The sequence below is a fragment of the Equus caballus genome, chromosome 8 (assembly GCF_041296265.1).
Source record: "Equus caballus isolate H_3958 breed thoroughbred chromosome 8, TB-T2T, whole genome shotgun sequence".
Lineage (NCBI taxonomy): Eukaryota > Metazoa > Chordata > Mammalia > Perissodactyla > Equidae > Equus > Equus caballus.
Window position 1 is genome coordinate 16,452,034 of NC_091691.1, and position 20,210 is coordinate 16,472,243.

At 40.2% G+C, this 20,210-nt stretch overlaps 1 protein-coding gene across 4 annotated transcripts in view; it reads left to right on the forward strand.

Moving 5' to 3' along the window:
- CIT (citron rho-interacting serine/threonine kinase) overlaps positions 1 to 20,210 on the forward strand; it is a 154,502-nt gene that overhangs the window by 23,965 nt on the left and 110,327 nt on the right. For all 4 annotated transcript variants that reach the window (XM_023647047.2, XM_070275400.1, XM_070275401.1 and 1 more), the window contains exons 6-9: positions 6,340 to 6,482; positions 7,388 to 7,481; positions 13,022 to 13,225; positions 14,839 to 14,992. In XM_023647047.2, the coding sequence (XP_023502815.2) occupies positions 6,340 to 6,482; positions 7,388 to 7,481; positions 13,022 to 13,225; positions 14,839 to 14,992 (595 nt within the window). The remainder of the gene's footprint in view (positions 1 to 6,339; positions 6,483 to 7,387; positions 7,482 to 13,021; positions 13,226 to 14,838; positions 14,993 to 20,210) is intronic.

The window sequence follows — 20,210 nt, forward strand, 5'->3', positions numbered from 1 at the left end:
TGGATTTGGGGGACAATTAATAGTCTGCCATAGGATTAAAACACCTACTTTTGTAGGTAATAAAAGGTAGATCTGGGGTTTGAAGTCTGGCTCCCCAGCTCCATCTCCCATACCCTCACTCATTACATTATACTATCATCTTCAGAATCACTTCTAACATGACCCTTGTTCTATATCCTACTGGGGATTAGTTCTTTATGTTTTCTGTCTTGCTTTCAACACAGAACTGTGCAATTCACGCACAATGTTTCCTTCCTGTGTAGGAACAGTTTGGAGGTGGGCTGTTTCCAGGCTGTGACCCATGGCCTGTTTGAGCACCAGCCTATGCTGTCTTTGGGAGACTGGAGAGGGTTAACGAGTACAACTTCATCGTTTATTTCACTGAAATGTGGCAGCTTATGATAGTTTTGACAGTGAGACATGTGCTGTTTTGATGTCTTGGGTGAGATTATCCAGTTTTCAGACGTGTCTCCAAACTTGCCAGGGTGTTCATGTGTTGCTGCTTCCAAAGCCAGGGTTTGGAAGCTGGCCGCCCATCAGAAGGAAGCTGTTACTTAGAATATAGTGTTATTTTGTTATTGTTCCTTGTTTGGTCTCTCCAGAGTCATTGGCCTTTTTGGCTTCAATTTTCTCATTGGTGAAATGAGATATTAATATCTCTTATTGACCCCGATTCAATTGCTGAGTGTGTTATTGCCTTGGGGGTTCTTTGAGTTCTCAGGGCCTTGGAAATAGTTGTTTTATGTCCTGGTCTTTTGAGGCATATTTCAAGTGAATGTATTTAGAGTTTTACCGTTTTAGGAGCCACAGTTTAGTTACATAATCCCAGTTTGCCTGGCCTTACCTTCAGTTTCTGATTCAGCAGGTTTGGGCTGGGGTGCAAGAATTTGCATTTCTTTTTTCTTCTTTTTTTGAGGAAGATTAGCCCTGAGCTAACATCTGCTGCCAATCCTCCTCTTTTTGCTGAGGAAGACTGGCCCTGAGATAACATCCATGCCCATCTTCCTCTATATGTGGGACACCTACCACAGCATGGCTTGCCGAGCAGTGCCATGTCTGCACCCGGGATCCGAACCGGCAAACCCTGGGCCACCAAAGTGGAATGTGTGCACTTAACTGCTGCGCTACCGGCTGGCCCCAGAATTTGCATTTCTAACTGGTTCCTAGGTGATCCAGCTACTGCTGGTTGGGGGGGCCCCACTGAGAACCATTGTCCTATAGCATAGTTAGTTTCTGGTTACTGCTTCTTCCTTTCATTCTCTCAGGAATAATGTACACATCTGAGATCCTTTCCCTTATTCTTTCAGACCAAGAAATGGTACCTACTCCCTGGCTGTTACTAGCCCTGGGATGCTTCACGATCCAATGTTTATTTCCTTTAACCTTACCCACACCTTTGTAAATAGGCCTTTCATTAATTAATGTCCTCGATTACCTAGTTTGAATGTGCTGCCTGTTTCTTGCCAAGACCCTGGATGATTCAGTGCTCAGTGAGGATTTTTTGAATAGATGGATGAATCAGGCTAGGATTCATATTTTCTGGAATAGTGGGCCTTTTCACTTGGTCACCTTGTCCTTCAAGAAGAATAATTTAGGGTCTCTGCTAGGGGTCACTCTGCTTAGAGGATTCCTTGCCTCCTCCCCCACATCAAAGCTCAGGAACACTGGGCAGAGCGGATAATGATGCTGCTAGCGTCATTACATTTTCATGGTACTTTCACTCATGCTGATTGTAGTACAAGCATTTCAAGGACACATTTCTAAGAGGTGGCCAGCACCGCGTGCTTCTAATGGCGCCCTATGCAAATTGGAATAGAGTACTAAAGAACTATTAAATATTCCCACCCCCCACACATGCATGCTTGTGCATGCAAACTTGCATGTATGTGCATGTGCAAATGTATTCATGCATGCACACGCACATACACACACACGTTTGCCTATTGTTTCAAACTCAACACAACTGAGGGGAATTGCCATCCCAGTACTTGGGGTATAGATGCAAACACCAAAAGAGAAGCAGCCGCTCCTTCCAAACCAAACACATGTAAGATTTGCCCTTTAATTAGCATCTGCAGCTGCTGCCATCAGAAGGGTCTGTCTCTGTTGGCCTGAACGTCTTTGCTTTAAAAGAGCAAGTCCATTATAGCTCCAAGCCAGGCTCGTCTGTCAGCTGCTGTGCTTTCTCTGCCATCCGCAGGGTTGTCACATTGTTTAGGGCTGTTTCACTGTAGGGCTCTTTTTCCTCCTCCCTTCTCCCCGGCCTTTGATTACCATGCCTTGCTGATCACCATTTGGCTGACCTGCAGCTGTTCATTGCATGCAGGGACATCTCCCGTCCTTGGAAGGATGGAAGATCGTTGCTTCCATTCTGGTGGGTGGATTATTTTCCAGCCCTTGTCAGTGATCTTGTTTTGATATGCAAAAAGGCTCCAAGTAGTCATTGAAAAAATGTAAGCAGCAGAAATGATGCCTGTATTAAGGCCAGGTTTTATACAAGGGTTCCTCTGCTGTAGAAACTTTTCATTTGGATGGAGTAGGGAGCCCATTGGTGCCACAACCTCAGCAGCAGCGGGTCTCAATATGGTGCTGGGCTGGCCGCATCAGAATCATCCCTGTAGCTCCTTAAAAATGCAGATTCCTGGACCCCACCCATGGAGCTTGACTATTGACGTCTGGGTTTGGGTTTTAACAAGCTCCCTTGATGGGTAGGATGCAAAGGAGACAGACTTTATCCTTTCATATTGCTTAATTATTTTTTTTTAAATTCTTTTTCATTCCACTAGAATTCCAGCTCTGTGAAGGCAGGGATTTTTGTCTGTTTTAGTCACTGCTATTTTCCTAATCTAGAACAATGTATGGCACCTAGTAGGCACTCAAATATTTATTTGGATGATTGTGTTTTATCCATTTAAAAAAAGTGCTTCCCTAGGTGATCCTGGTGGGCAGGCAGGTTTGGGAAGTCCTGCCCCAGAGGGCTTACAGTCTAATTAGGTTAGAAGCCACATGTTTTGGGGATCAGAGCCTCGCTGGGCATCTCTGAGTGGTAAAAGTCAGGGACAGAGTCACAGTTTTGGACAAAACCAGATTCTGTGAATGGACCGTCTGGCACAGCCTTAGGGGCGACGTTGACCTTAATCTTCGTAGAGTTCTGCTGACCTTTGTCTTTGGTTCACAGTAGGTCTTCCGGTGTGAAGACTTGAAGAGTCTCAGTTTGTGACTTCTGATGATGCTTTTGGCACCTCTTGGTTTTGTACCATTTTTAAAAGTCCAAAAGTGTTTTCTGAAAGTGCCCACGTCCTGGTTCTTTATTGTATCTCTAAGCTCAACAGCGAGATGGTTGATTAAGCTTGGGTTGGCCACACAGAAGTCATCTTACCAATGGGCTAGCTCCATTCATACCAGAATGAGCAACTATCCTCTGGTAGGATGGTTTCAGGATAGGGGTAACATCTTGGGATAGCCAAATTTGCTCAATAAATGGCCAAACTAAGTTCTCCTGATGGTGCACAGTTGGAATTTTTAGTAAAGTAATATGGAATCGTGTTGGTAGGTCAAGTTTGATTAGTTTCTTTGATAAGGACCCAGTCTATTTAAAGGTTTGTCATTTCGTATGTCTATTTTGGCCTCGTGTTGTGGAGCATGCTGTCGAGCAGCTGTTGTAATTTTTATTGCTTGTCTTCTCAATCAGCCCTGGTTTTGAAGAAATGAAATGTTATTTGACTCGTAGAAAGGACTAATCTAGTTTGGGTGGTGATTTCCAGCTCAGGAAATTGGATCTTCTGAATAGGAGCAAAGAATACATATCTTTTTGCCTAAGAGATGGTTCTTATTTTCTGAAGTACTTTCCTGGTCATTACAAATAGAATCTTCAGGAGTAGCTGCCAAGTACTAAATAGTGGTCAGTTTGTGAGCTCTTAAAAGTTGCCAGTGGCTGCTATGTGTTTGACTTTCTTATCCTTGAACTTACAAGCTGTTCTGTTTCTTCATGTCTTTAATAGAGCCAGGTTAGAAAATTTATAACTGCGACGTGTCGTCATAAATATGCATTGTTCTTATTTTAAGACATTTCGGTTCTAAAAGTGTGAGTACTTCTGTTATTATCTGTGAATTTTTTTTGGATGTTTAAGACCTTTTTAATGGCAATATATATTTAAAACAGACGTAAAAATTCACATTCACCCACATACCCGAGGCCCGTGGAGAACCAGGTTGAGATGAGTGGGTGAACTATAGGCTGCCAGGTGGTGCCAGGTTGCAGTTTAGGACTGGGACAAGTAGCTCATTTCTGCTGTGAATTTCGGGGAAATAAAGTCTGTGTTTTAGCTGCCACCCCTTCTAAGTGTTGGTGTTCTTGTTAGTTCATAAATCAATTTTTTCCAGCAATTTCAGTGCAAATGGAACCTTACCCTTCAAATTGTCCAATATCTCGTTAAGTATCTGCTATATGTAAGATTCCAAGTGAACGAGCGAGACTCCCAGGTGACATGGAGCCTTCCAGGAGGACATGCAAGTTACTGGCTCCTTTGGGGTCTCTGGTGTGGGGTTGAGCTGATCTGGACGGAGTCTTGACTAGACCAGCCTGCGTTCTCTGGGGGATATGTGCAGATGCTCCACGTCTGACTTGACTAGAGCTTTCTTCTAATTCTGGACTAAAAGCAAACAGGAGTATGGAGGGGGATGGAGAAAATTCACATCCCAGTGCTGGCTTCTGGAATGCAGTAGTTTGAGAGATTTAGTGTTTTGTTTAAGCCATTCATTCAGGTCTTGCCTCTTTCCAGAAAGGATTTGAGACATTTAAGAACAAAAGATATTTATAGTGAGGCTCATAAAATGGGAAATCAGAGCAAAGGACAGGAGAATTCAGTAAGGGTTGACATGGCTGCAGAGATGCTCAAAATGGTCCCAGCCTCTCCCAGCCAGAGCAGAGAGGATCAGGCGGTAAAGGGAGGGAAAGGAGAGGACTTGAGGGGTAGTGGAGGACCTGGTTGGTGCCAGGCTCAGTGCTGCAATGAAATTAGTCTTCTTGTTTTCCAAAGGCTGAAACTGGAAGGCAAAGAGGTGAAGTCACCAGCCTGAAACAACCCAGGCAAATTGACCTCAAAGCTGCATGTTGACTCGAGAATATGACACTTGGTATCATCAAAAGGAGGAATGATTTCAGTTCCTTGGGATGAAAAATTTCTTTTAGTCAAACATTTTACCCGAGGCTGTATTTTTTGCACCTGGGCTAACAACTGATGCCAATCTTTTTTTTTTTTCCTGCTTTATCTCTCCAACCCACCCCCCCGTACACAGTTGTGTATCTTAGTTGCAGGTCCTTCTAGTTGTGGGATGTGGGACGCCGCCTCAGCGTAGCCTGACGAGCGGTGCCATGTCCGCGCCCAGGATCCGAACCCTGGGCCGCCGCAGCGGAGAGCGTGAACTTAACCACTCGGCCACGGAGCTGGCCCCGAGGCTGTATTTTCAATTCTTCCAGATTTTTTTCCCTATATATATATATATATATGTACTAACAAATGTAGTAGTTTGTTTTCTTTTTTAATCCAAAAAGGGGTTGTACTTTATCTTGTATAGGATGTCACTGTATATTTTCATGGACAGTTTCTATGGCAGTAGGAATAGATCAAGTCTATTTATTTTTAATATCTGCATCTTATCCCTTTGTTTAGATATATCATATTTTAGCAGTCTCTTAGTGGTGGATATTTGGGTCATTTCCAAGGTTTTTTTTCTGTGTTATAAACAGGGCTGCAGTGAATCTATTTGTCTATCTACAAACTATTATAAGTTCCTGTAAAATAAATAGTCAGAAGTGGAATTACTAGGTCAAAGGGTATATGTTCATATTTAAATTTGTAATAGAGATGGTCAGGTTGCCTTCCACACTGACTGTTAAGGGAAAAGATTGTATCACGTTTAGTGCACACCTCCTATGTTCTGCTGGGTGCTGAGGGGAATGCAAAAAGGACGCAAGAGGGTTTGTTGCCCTCCAGGAATTTCCGTCTATGCAGTATGCCTAATCCCAGGGAGTGTCTGGGGTGTCGCCTTGGGCAGGTGGGTCAGTGGGTAGATTTAATTCAATGTTTCAAGCTTTCCTCGCAAACACTGGGCTTGGTGTCTGAGACTATTCTTTGATTATATTGGGTCTCTTGGGTAACGGATGTAATTTCCTTAGGGCAGGGACCTCATCCTACGTGACTTGCAATACTCTCACATATCTTCATAGCTTTGTGGAGACATTGTAATTATAACACGTCAGGCAGTATTTGAGGATCTAATTGAGACATTTCCTTTTTTTGAGTATATGAAGAATTAATGCCTTTGCATTCTATACAGGTCATGGAATATCAGCCTGGAGGGGACTTGCTGTCACTTTTGAATAGATATGAGGACCAATTAGATGAAAATATGATTCAGTTTTACCTAGCTGAACTGATTTTGGCTGTTCACAGCGTTCATCAGATGGGATATGTACATCGGTAAGTGAGTATACTGAGAATTTACCTGCATCGCCTAAGAGTTCCTACAACAGAGTGAATGGGTGCGTGATTTCAACATCAAAAGAATGCTCCATCCAGTTTTTAGGCAGTCTTTACTTAAACTGGCTGAAAGTAAATTTTTCAGAATGGCAGACGTTTCAGCTTACCCATTCAACAGTGAAATGGATCTAGAATTGTAACATTCTTAAGTTTGCTAATAAGACTGGGAACTCTTGCATGGGTTCTTTGGGTTATATGGTGGGAAAAGCAGGTTTGATTTGCAGAAGAACTGGCATACCACATAGGAACAGAAGACCATGGAGTTGTACTTCTGACCTCGCCCAGTAGTAATTTACAAAGGAGTTCCACAAAATCCTCTGTCAAAAAGTGTTTCTTTGCATCCTCACTCATCTGATGTTTTATGTAGATCTGAGGATGTTGTGGGAATGGAACAATAGACCAGGAATCACGAAATCTGGAATAGAGTCTCAGCTTTTCCAGTGATTAGCTGCCTGACCTTGGACAAGTCCCAGAGCTTCTTGTGGCCTTAGTTTACCTAATGTAAAATGTGTGTCTCTAGGAGAACTAATCCATCTAACAACATGTGTTTGTTCCCTTTCCTTCTCTTCTTCCCTCTCTATCCCTGCTTCCCTCTGTCCCTTCCTTGCTTCCTTCCTTCCTGTCTCTCCCCTCCTTCCCTTCCTTCATTGCTTTCCTCTTCTTCTTTTTTTTTTAACTTAAATTTGTTTTATGAAATGTTTGTCTGTTATTTATGTCCGTCAGTGGGTCTGTATAGCAGAAAACAGACACTAACATTTTGGCCGAATCAATATCCTAGGTTAGCAGTTGCTTGCTGATTGGCATGGAGAAGACAACACTAATTTGTGGCCCTGATTTTCTTACAGAGACATCAAGCCTGAGAACATTCTCATTGACCGAATGGGACACATCAAGCTGGTGGATTTTGGATCAGCTGCTAAAATGAACTCAAATAAAATGGTAACAAGATGTAATAAGATAGCTTAATAGAGGTTATGCTACAAATTATTCTGAGGTCCTCAGAAGTTTGGAAAATATGGGATAATGTTGAGTGTCGTTTTGAGGTCTTCATCTCCTAGTGTATGAAATGGTTTCTCCGGGGGTGGAAGTAGGGGTAGGGGCACAGAGCTATTTCCCAGACTTACTTGGTCTTGGCACCCTTTTATGTATGATACTCGCTAATACCCCACAAGATATTTTTAGGAATATGTTTATAGTTTGGTTAAAAAGAAGGGAAAATGCTTATTTTGTTCTTTCCTTCATTTTCCTTGCTTGTTGCAGATTGTCTTCTGCTACCTTATCTTTTTTACTTTAAAATATTTTGACGAAAAGTAACCTTATTTATCTGATATCCTCTATTTCCTATGCAGCAAAATTGAAATTAATCACCGGAGCATTTAGACCAAATATCCTTAAGTGTTAAGAACCAAGTGCTCAAAATGTCAATTCTGAGACCTGAACCTCTGGTAAAAATTAAGCTGTATTTCATGTTCCAATTAGGAAGACAAGAGGCGACTATTGAAATCAAGAGTGAGACTACTTTAGGAAAAAGATGACAAAGTAAAAATCTGATAAAGTTGGTACATACTAAAATGTGAATTTGCAAGTTAACTGTGCGAAAAATGGAAGGTCTAAGAGAAAAATGACTTACATTTTAAGACTAATTTCACAACTGAACCACTTGGTGACCTGGACAAATCCTTAGCAACCTGGCCTTTTATTCTTTCTCTAAAAAATACTGATTCTAGTTAAAATGCATAAATTAAGAAGTTGGAGAGGCTGCTCTGCAAAATGGCCCCTGGCTCTGAGAGTTAAGTCTTTATAAAGGGCAATATGTAAAACTGCCATTTTTTCTCAAGTTTCTTGGAGGAAAGGTGGGTATTATTAGGTTGATATTAGGAAAAGGCTTGGAGTTTTGGTAACTCCGTGCACTGTAGGGTGCGGCCTCTGTGTTCTGCAGACCTGAGGCCTTCTTGAGATAATTTACTTGGTATTCAGGCTCCGTATGCGGGTGCAAGGTCAGGGTTTCTCAATCTCAGTACTGTTTTTTTTTTTTTCCAGATTATGTTCTTATAATCTTTTCCTCTTGATCATTACATTAAGAATTAGATTATAGAGTCAAAGCATTTTATGTTTAACAATTATGTACAATTCAGAAATAGGCACGAAAACTTAGGCATTGAATTTTGTAGAATAAAGCACAGAAAAAAAGTTAAATAATGCGAAAGTTTTATCACCTAGGGTTCAAAAACTTATATGTTGCATTAGTGACCTTAATAAACTTGTGCATCCAGAAATAAATTGAAGCCTGGGTACATAATCTGATAATAACTGAAGCATAGGTACATGGCACCATTGACATTTTGGTCTGGATAATTCTTTGTTGTGGGGGGGCTGTCGTTATGGGATGTGAAGCTGCATCCCTGGCCTCTATCCACTAGATGCCGATAGCACCTTCCCCTCCAGTTGTGACAACCAGAAATATCTCCAGACACTGCCAGATGTTCCCTGGGGGACAAAAGCATTTCCAGTTGAGAACCACTGCAGTAGATTGAGAAGCATCAGAAAGCTTGTTAATTAGAGCCATCAATATGTATTTGCAGTAAGAGAACCTACTTTGGGAGACTAGATTATGATCCAATGTCACTGCTTGCTAAATAAATGGGAATAAAGAGTAAGGCCCTCTCTCTGTATCTGGAGTCCCTCTCTTCAGGGCCCTTGGTGGAGACAGGACTCCTATTCATTTCAGATTTCTATTTTTCAGTGCTTCAAAATGCCCTTTTCAGTTCTTCTAACTGTAGCAGCATTCACTTCGGGTGGGGAGCCTCCTGGAGGCACTCAGGTTTTTTGCAGCTCAACACTCAACCCCTGATTATTTTGGTCAAGGAGATATGGTGCTCAGTCCTACACACTTGAGAATATTGTACCTCCTCTCCTCTTGGAGAGAGAATCGCTTCTCCAGAACTTTGTGCTTATAGGGCCAGAATGTGACAAGCAGATAAGAAGGGTATTTTTGGCGTTATTTTAAGTGCAAAGGCCCTTTTATTGTAGAAGACCACTAACCTGCAATCTAGATAAAATAAAAATGGATATAGAATTATACATTTTGGGGGGATATTTTTGCTGAATGGTGTTGATTCAACATGTGTTTCTTTTAAATAGAATATTTTAAGACCTAAAGTAGGTTCTAAATATTTTTTGTACTCAAAATTTAGTATATAAAACAGAATTCACATTTACAGAAATTAATGTATGTTACTCCAAATCAATTAGTCCTTTTCCTTACCGCTCCCAAATATTATTTATGTATTTTGGATATTTGTGAATCTTAGATCTGTTGAGTTTTCCATCTTCCATCATCTGTGTTTCCCTTCTTAGTGAGAATGTTGCTTTGGAGTATTTTCCTTAGGAAACACAGGTGGACTTTGCTGCCTGGAGGTTTGGATAGACCTGCTGTGTGACTCAGGTCATCCACTTCACCTTATTAGAATCTCAAAGAATGGCAAGTGGTTAACAGTTTCAACCTGTCTCATTCAGGGCTCACAAGAACAATTGTAAGGAGACTGTAAATAAAGAGCATTGTAGCATGTTATGTGATAATCAGCCCCATTTAGCAGTTGGAAACCATAGGAGATAGCCTTTTTTGAGATTTCTATAGGAGTGAAAGATTTTATTTTCCACACGAGGAGCAACATAGTAAGAATTTTTTTCCCCCTTGCTTCTGCGAGTGTGTGTTTATGCCCTGGGCAGCTAGATGGGGAAAGGCAGGTTGAAATGGTTCTATGTTTAAACATTTTTTGAGAAAGGGATGGGGAGGAGGAAGGCAGTGGTTTTCTTACTTTCTTCTCTGCTTTCTGCTTGTAAAGGAATCTGCTAAATTAATCCTTTTCTTTCTTTCTCTTTTCTTAACCTCTCTATCTCCCAAAATATGACTGACTGTTCTGTCTCCTCATCATTTTCTTACTGTCTTCTGCTGAACTGGTTTATTTTCTTGCCTGCCAATACAGTGAAAGTTGACTAAAGTTTAGTAAAACTTGTCAGATGATGTACTGCGGGCAGGCAGGGCTTCTAGCGCAGGGCTCCGCTTTTAATAGCCTACTCAGATTAGCTGGCTGTGAATTGTCACCAGAGGAGAGTGAAAGCATCTTGCAAAATCCTTATCAGGATGTGTGAGATTACGTGTTGAGCAGGTTTAATGTGCTTAGAGGTCAGGAACTAATGGAAATTTAGCAGTCATTAAGTTGTCAATGAAACCTTTGTTAATTAGTGTTAAGTACTATAGTAGGAGATGTAAAAGCAAGCTAGGGAGTATTTTTCTTTCAAATTTATAAAATTACAAAATGATTAGATGTAAATGTGTATCAGCACATATCTGTTAAGGGGCAAGAATTAGTTGGGGAGTTATCGGACTCCCTTTGATAAATCTAATCGTTAGTTTGAAAATGAGGCATTGACAGTTTATACCCTTTGCCAGGTCATGCTGATAAACATGACCTAGTCAAGTTCCTTTCAAGGTTGTCAACAAGGAACCAAGCCCTGTGGCTGCAAACAGGAACTGAATATTCTCAAACAATCTAGTGTGGTGATAAAATCCAGCAAGTGCAAATGATGCGTATTTGATGATTGTGTATTAATAGTTCTGCAAGGTAATTAGGCATAAAGGGTAAGCGTTTAATCAGCGTACAGTGGCATTACCAATACCTAGTCAAACTGGGATGTTAGAGCTTTTTTCCTCTTATTTTGTCATTTAAAAAATATCTATTGCCCATTGTCAGTATTGAGGGTTTTTACCAAAACCCTGGAGTTGAATCTTAATCCTGTGCCGAGCTCATTAACATTTATACACAGATGAAAAGACAGATGAGGTGGCTCAGGCTTCCTGACGTCAAGACTTCCCCTTGACTTAAGCTACTTTTAGTTCCTCAAGTTTAAGGTGCCCTGTTGTTCTGTCTTGGGCCAAATATTTTCTCCTTTCTCCCCACTTTTGTCCATCAACACAGACCTGCCTGTGGGTTTCCTGGGTAGTGTGACCATCTAGCTTTCCCAAGTGGAAATTTGCAGTGGAAATCCTACTGCCCAAAGCAGTGGATGACTGTGTCAGGAATAACAGTGTCACACTGCTTTCTGGGTTTAGGGTTTGGAAGAACCTACGGTGGGCCTCAGTAAAGGGGTGAAAAGAAAAAAGGGAGTAGGGAAAATGAGTTTGTTTCCTATAACAATGGTCTTTGGGGCAGAGGAATGGAAAAGGTTAAAGTTACAGACTGGAAGGTCTGGGGTCTTCATCACTGGGAAAGGAGACATCATAATGTCCTCTATAAACATTCACTTTCCTCTCAATCCCCAATCAAATCAAAGCAAAGCAAATTGACTTTCTTTATATAAAGCCCAGCCTTAAAAATGTGTGGCCATACCTATAAAATCTCTCGGCTCACTCAGGGGCCCGTAGCAGCCTTTAATGGGGAGAAAGTTCTTTTGCACTATGTAACTGCCGACGTGTGAGAAGCCTTTTTAGATGCAGGGTTATTGGGCAACTGGTCAACACAGTATATGACTAACATCAGGCCCTCTCTGTTTTGATGGGGAAGAAGTTAGAGAGATGATCGTTAGACTTCAAATTTTATGCCTCAGTGAAACTTCAAAACAATCTTGAAGGCGAAAAGGTTGCCAGCTTACTAGGTTGCCTAGTGAGAGGTTGAGATGAGGGATGGAAAACTTATTTCTTTCATCAGCATCATTTCAGGAAACAAAAGGCATGCAAACACTAAAACAGTCAGAAGGACAAATTCTCAGAAAAAAAGGACAGTTCTTTAAATGGAATGTATTTAGCTTCATAAAAAGCTCCTACATGTCCTAATCTTTCTTTGCTAGGGTCAGGTGCTTGGGCGCCATTCAATGGGAAGGCCCTGGATTTCTGAATAGTGGGGAGGAAACCACAGGAACAGGAGTCGGGGTTGAGCAAAAGGAACTCATTAACATTTGGCCCTTGGTGTAAGTTGTTTATCATGCCTTGCCCTGTGGGTAGGCCGAAGTAGAATCTTGATTCCAAATATTGAAACTTGAGATACAACACGTTTGTAATATTGTGTTGCCAGCTAGCTGCCAGATTTTCAATAATGGGTAGATTGATCTTAGAGATTCATCTTTGGGATTTATTATCATTTTACTGTTTTCATAAGTAAGAGACTTTTTTCATATCAGTAATGTATCAGGAAAGACACATTCCATTCCAGGTATATATGGAACTCTCATTTGTGTAACCAAAGGGTGTATATTAGCAACAACACTTGCCCCTTTGCCTTTGGATTATATTATGTTCTTTTTTTTTTTCTAATTAGTAAATCGTTTGCATTTCCTGATGGTGTGCCACTTGACAGAAGGTTTAAGTGCCTGGGAGAATAGTAATCAGTGGCAAATCAGCTTGTGTCTGAAATGTGGCTGTTGACAATCTATTTGAGGATAATTGAAAGTTTGCTGTGTTCATTTTATTTGTGGGTTTCCAGGTGAGTGCCAGACTCCCAGTCGGGACCCCAGATTACATGGCCCCTGAAGTACTGACTGTGATGAACGGGGATGGAAAAGGCGTCTACAGCCTAGGCTGTGACTGGTGGTCGGTGGGAGTCATAGCTTATGAGATGGTTTATGGAAGGTCCCCATTCACTGAGGGGACCTCAGCCAGAACCTTCAATAACATCATGAATTTCCAGGTAAAGATTTTGAAGTAATGTTGAGAAAGGTCATTTAAAAATTGTGTGAATGAACATTGATGATGTCAACCAGCAGTCCTGGATAGTAACAATAGCAAATACTTATGTAGCACTTACTTTGTGCCAAAAACCATTCTAAACATTTTATTAATTGAATTTCATTGACTCTCAGCTGCCAGTAATTGTAAGCCATTACTTTATGTACCATTAAAAAAAAAAAAACCCGCTGCCAATTAATCTGTGATATTTCATTGATTAAAAAATGCGTTTTGACTTCAGAACTGTTAAATGTGAATAAATGTGAATTGATGAAATATAGTTTATTGACAGTTAATCCTCAAACAACCCTGTGAGGTAGATATTATTATTTTCATTTTACAGATGAGGAAACCAAAGCACAGAGTGGTTAAGTAACTTACCCAAAATAACACAGGCAGTCTTGCTTTGAAGTCCATGCTCTTGATATTATGCTGTACTGCTTCTTAGTACTAGGGGCTATCAAACATGGTAGTAAAATCGAATGAGGACATGAATTAGAAGTACAGTAATATACAAAGTAGAATTAAAACCATTTTCTCATAACTGTACTTTCTACTATACTAAGCCCATTTCTTAAGGATGTGATAAATGTATGTGTTTCACTTTCAACCAAAAGGAAAAAGAGACCTTATTTCACAAGTTTTTATCTTACCCAATTTAATCTTTCTGGAATGCTTAATACATATTTTTATGTTTATATATATGCTTAATATATACATATATTATTTTTTATTCTTGAGTTTAAGCTTCCCCTTAGATCATTCTTGGGGCTAATTTATTTCCCTCATTTCAATCCACTCATTCAATAGTGAGTGAATTCCACTAGTTACTATTAGTACTGAGTTTATGGTGATGAGCAATATGAAGAAGGCTCTCTCTGCCTTCTTTCTCCATCATCACAGTGAAATCAAAATACATTGTTTATACACAAAAGTAGAGTCCAGTCATGCGTCACTTAATGATGGGGATGTGTTCTGAGAAATGTGTTGCTAGGTAGTTTCATCATTGTATGAACATCATAGAGTGCATTTACACAAACCTAGAAGGTATAGGCTACTACACACCTAGGCTATATGGTACTAATCTTATGGGACCAGCATTGTACATGTGGTCTGTCATTGACCGAATCATTGTTATGCAGTGCATGACTGTACAGAAAGAGCATGGAGGAGGGAGTGATAGAGTGGAAGAGGTAGGCAGAGAAGGCAAGGTGGGGGCTTGGGTTGGGGAGGGATTTCTAGGCAGAGAGAACAGCGTGACTTGTTCAGGAAGCTTTAAATAGCTCATCATTGTTGGACAGCAAAGAGCAAGATGGGGAGTGTAGCGAGATGAGACAGGAGAGGGGAGCAGGGGTCAAGTCGTGAAGAATATCGAACCCTTGCAAAGGAACTAGGCCTATTCATGTGAACAGGACATTTATTTTGGGAACATGCCTTTGGTCCAAAGTTAAGAGGGCACAAAACTTCCTTCTTTAAAAAGAAAAGAAACTTGCATATATGGGAAATACTTTCTTAACTTTGGGACATGAGAAGCTGAATTTACTAAGGAAATGATTATTTTATTTTTTGGAATAGCGGTTTTTGAAGTTTCCAGATGACCCCAAAGTTAGCAGTGAATTACTTGATCTGATTCAGAGTTTGTTGTGTGGCCAGAAAGAGAGACTGAAGTTTGAAGGCCTTTGCTGCCATCCTTTCTTCTCTAGAATCGACTGGAATAGCATTCGTAACTGTAAGTAGAACCCCATTCCTTAAATTCTTGTTTTGGGATTAAGAAACATGTAGGAATGATCTGAAATTATTCTGGCCTACAGAAACTCGCATAAATTATATAAATAAGGGCTTTAATTATCTACGGGAATAGAAAAGGCTAATGATGCAGCTGTCTTTGAGTAATAATTCTACTTTAAAATCGTTTGCATAGAACTGGGTCATTCATCAAACTCTGTTTATGTGGCCTTTAGAATATCATCCCTCGGGAAGTTAAGAGGTACAGATTGATGGAGTTTGAAGATTGTCCCTTGGTTTCACAGAGTTTCTTCCCAGAGGAAAAGTGGACCTAGGTATTTCATTCACAGATTAAGAAAAAGACTTGGAGATTAGACAAAGTGTCCAGGTTGCTCTACTTATGACCAAGCCTGCATTAAACCATAAATTCCTTTCTGGGTTCGTTCAGTTCCTTCTAAAATATTTGTCTTTGCTCACAAACGTGTGAAACCTATAAGGTATAGGCACAGTGGATTCCTTTATACATCACTTTGTAATCAATTAGTGCAAACTAAATTCATTAAAAACAGACACTTGATTTATTAGCAACAAAACCAAAATGCTTGCTTTTTTTTTTTTTTTTTTAACAAATTGGTTATTTTTGTAAACGTTTTTTATTCTTGGATGTGTTGTTTATTGAACGTGATCTAATGACCTGACCCGATGATTAGCGTAGATTAGAGCCAGTAGGAAAGCAATTGGCCTGTTTGTGTGTTTTATGTTTGGTGATGGGGGGAGGTGGGGAAGTGGAACCCATTTCTAGGTGTCAAAACCAGGCTTCTAGTTGGAGCCATATTTGTAATTATGACCTCTTGGACCTTCAGCTGGAATGTGTGAGTTGGGTTAAGATCCACGATTGTCCAGTTGAAAGCCATTTTGATGGTTTCTGTAACCTCTTGCCAAAACATTTAAGTAGGCCGTATTTCTATAAATCTGTCTTGGCAACTTTTTTTTTCTTCTGGTAGCCACATTGCTTTATTTTTCTGATCTTTAGCCATCACCCCCCAAATCTCCAAGGTTCAGAGCTTTTAATCAGCAATATATTTTCATTGCAGTCTTTTATGCTTTTGGAAAGATTTGATACAATTTCTTTTAGATGCTATTCAAATACTTAATTTTTTCTTGCCTTGCCTCTTTATCTCTGTAATCGTCTTGAATAAGCAGTTAATTTTTTCATGCATGCCCTTGCTGATTATGTCTAACAACATATCTCCACTCAAGTAAGTCAATGAATGGTGATATAATTACCTGAGTAACTTTATTTTGTGTTTTAGTAAACCTTGACGTTGTTTTTGGTGTTGTGTCAGAATTCTGATTTTGTTCTAGTCTTTTCCTTTCAGGCTGTTTATAGATTTTAGGCTTATTGGGCTTGCAAGTGTAACGACTGTTCTTTAAATTATATAGTGCCATTGAGGATACATGTCAGTGTAGAATATGGCCCATGCTGTCCCTCATGAGGCCCTTCTTTGGGAAGTTCATGGTTATCTTTGGGATGACATGACTTTGTGATGGATCACTATGGTCTTGCTCATCTTCACACTTAGAGCCTCTGTACTTGACTCACCATGCCTTCCAGGGCTATCTGCTTAATTTTTCCATATCCTAATAAATATCCACTTAGTTCTTCCTTATATTTAACACATACCTCCCTGCCCCAATTCACATCAGGGAATTCTACTTACCCAACTGAATCCTGATTCGTTTTTTTAAAATTTATTTTTAAAAATAAAAATTATGTATAATTTAAGATGTATGACATGATGATTTGATATACATGTACATAGTGAAATTATTACTATAGTCAAGCTAATTAACATATCTATCTCCTTACGTTATTTTTTTGTGTGTATGGTAAGAGCACCTGAAATCTACTCTCTTAGCAAATTTCCAGTATTCAATACAGTATTATTAACTATAGTCATCATGCTGTAAATTAGATTTCTAGACTTATTCATCCTATATAACTCCAAGTTTATACCCTTTGACCAAGTTCTCCTCATCTCCCCCACCTCCCTGCCCCTGGTAACCACCATTTTACTCTCTGCTCCTATTCAACTTTTTTAGATTCCACATATAAGTGAGGTCATACAGTTTTTTTCTTTCTGTGCCTGTCTTATTTCACTTAGTATAATGTGCTCCAGATTCATCTGTGTTTTTGCAAATGTCAGGATTTCCTTCTTTTTTAAGACTGAATAATATTCCATTGTATGTGTATATATACACTACAACTTCTCTATCCCTTCGTCCATTGATGGACACTTAGGTGATTTCCATATCTTGGCTATTGTGAATAATTCTGCCATGAACATAGCACAGGTATCTCTTGCAGGTACGAATTTCATTTTCTTTAGGTATGTAACCAGAAGAGGGATTGCTGGATCATATGGTAGTTCTATTTTTAGTTTTTTGAGGAACCTCCATACTGTGTTCCATAGTGGCAGTATCAATTTACTTTCCCATCAGTGGTGCACAAGGATTCCCTTTTCTCTACATCCTCGCCAGCACTTATCTCTTGTCTTTTTGATAATAGCCATCCTAACAGGTGTGAACTGATGCCTCATTGTGGTTTTGACTTGCATTCCCTGATGATTAGTGATGTTGAGCACCTTTTTGTGTACTTGTTGGCCTTTTGTACGTCTTCTTTGGAAAAATGTCGTTTTATTTCCTTTGCCCTGAATCCTGATTCTTAAAGTTCTTAATGGTTTTTATTGACTCCCAATTCCCAGTACAGTGGCTGTGAAGAGTCATGAAATATGTTTGCTTTAAAAAACTTTCTTTTAACTTTAATAAACCTTTTACTTTGGAATAATATTAGATTTATGGAAAAGTTGCAAAGATAGTACCGAATTCTTTGATACCCTTCTCCCAGTTTCCCCTAATGTCAACATTTTACATAACTATTCCACATTTGTCAAAACAAAGATTAGTATTGGTACATTACTATTAATTAAACTTCAGACTTTATTTGGGTCTCACCAGTTTCCTCACTCGTCCCTTTTCTGTTCCAGGAGTCAATCCAGGGAACCATATTGCAGTTAGAATGTTTGCAGTCAATGGGACTAATCCTGACTGAGATACTTAATGTAGCTCAGGCAATGGGTGCGATCTTCATGCCCACTGAGGATTGCTAGTGCCTTTTCCTGGCGGTTCCGTGGCCTCTCTGTGCAGAAAGCCATGGTATTCATTTCAGTGTCTCCTAGTAGATTTTCCTGTTTTTTGCTACCTCCAATCCCCGCATATTTGCAATCAACTCAGGGTTTTGTGAGTGAAAACATTGTTGGACTCCATGTCATTTGAGCTATTTTCTACTTAGGTGACTCTAACAGAAATTATCCCTTTGTCCAGTCCTGTTTTTCGTAAACACATGTTGAGTGACTTTCATCAACCAAAACCCTTGAATTCATTAAAGTTCTTGAGTTCTTGGTTGCTGTGTAAATGCCTTGTAGTTCTAGGCTTTTGAATATTTCCACTTTCCACACACAAGATCATCCCTTGATGAAAGCAACATTAGCCTCTCTGCTGTTTCACTCCTAATTCTTCTTTTTCTTGTTGCAACCAATGAAAGGAAGTGCTGCTTAACACAGCAAGGAATAATCTTTTAAAACTCATTATCTCAAGAGGTGGTCCTGGCAGGATATATAAATGCAATTTAAGAAGGGTCTGGGCAAATTTATGAATGACAGAGTTGGGAGTGTCTACTGAGAGAAACTTGGGAAATGCCTTGGCTTTGACACTGAGGTCAGACGGAGGATTTGCACCCTTCCAGGTCCTGCCCCGTGGGGTTGCTGTGGGCAATGCCACCTGAACCAGGAATCTGACCCAGTTCGGGAATGCTTATTCTCCTAGCAAGTCAAAAGCTCTGTGATGAGTTACTGCCATACTTACGGGTCACCAGGTGTCCGTTAACCCTGATGTTTCAATCGCAGCCTCACACGATCAGATGTAAGATTGAGTTTTTAGCTGCTTATTATTATCATTATTTCAAGGCTGCTGTCCAAGTTTCAGTAGGGGGTTTCTTAAGTGTATTAGCAGTCCTGGGCTGTGCAATTCCAGTGATGTTTCAGATATTGGGCAAGAGTCTGGTGGTACCCAGCCTGATCTTTCTGGGCTTCTGGAAGCTTATGGTTTAAGCTGTAGGTCTTTTGATTACATAGAGCTGTGGTCCTATTCAATTGCTGTACTTCAAAATGGTAGAAAGTTTAATGCTTAATAGATCACCTACTGGCTCACTGAACCACATATGCTTGATTTTCCACAAAATAGGCTATGGTCTGGTGACCCCTTCCCCACATGTGGAATCTTGTTCTTTCTTCCCATGCCTTGGATCTAGGCTGAGAAAGGACAATGTTAGATGGATGACCCAACTTCTAAAATCGGGATTTGTAGTCTAGGGGTGAATTGAGAGGACTTGATTCATATTTCCTGTTTATTTAGAACAGGGTTTTTCAACCATCACAGTATTGACATTTGGGATCAGATAATTCTTCATTGTGGGGGCTGTTGTGTGAGTTGCAAGATGTGTAATGGCAGCTCTGGCCTTTACCCGTAGATGCCAGTAGGATCCTCTCCCCTCCAGTTGTGACAACCAAACATGTCTCCAGACATTGCCCGATGTCCTTTGGGGGCACAAATGCCCCTAATTGAAAACCATTGATTTGGAAGAAATTGCCTGGGTTGTTACCAGGAAAGAGAATAATCCTACAGTAATTGAAATCCCTTAAGACTGCCATTACTAACAAGCAGTGGAGCTGTTGCCTGGGATGAGTAGGACCTTACTACTCAGAGTGTGGTCCATGGACCAGCAGCATCAGCAGCATCGCCATCACCTGGGAGCTTCTTAGAGGTGCAGAGACTCAGGCTCCACCCTAGACCTGCTGAGTCAGAAGCTGTATTTGAATAAGATCCCCAGGAATAAGTTTACTGTGCATATTAGCATTTGTGAAGTCCTGAAGAGGGGGGAAATTAGATCTGTCCACCTTAGAGTTTCTTGCTCATCTTTGTGGGGTCTTTCTCATTTTGTCCTTAGAGTAAGGGGAGACTGCTTTTTGGCGAAGGACTTTCATGGGTGGATGGAATTGCTTAGAAATTAGAGCTGGATTTTAGATTCTGCTTTCGAGGAATCTAAAGCTTTTCTCTCAAATGGACTTTACATCATTCACATCTTTCAAGATTTAACTTCATTT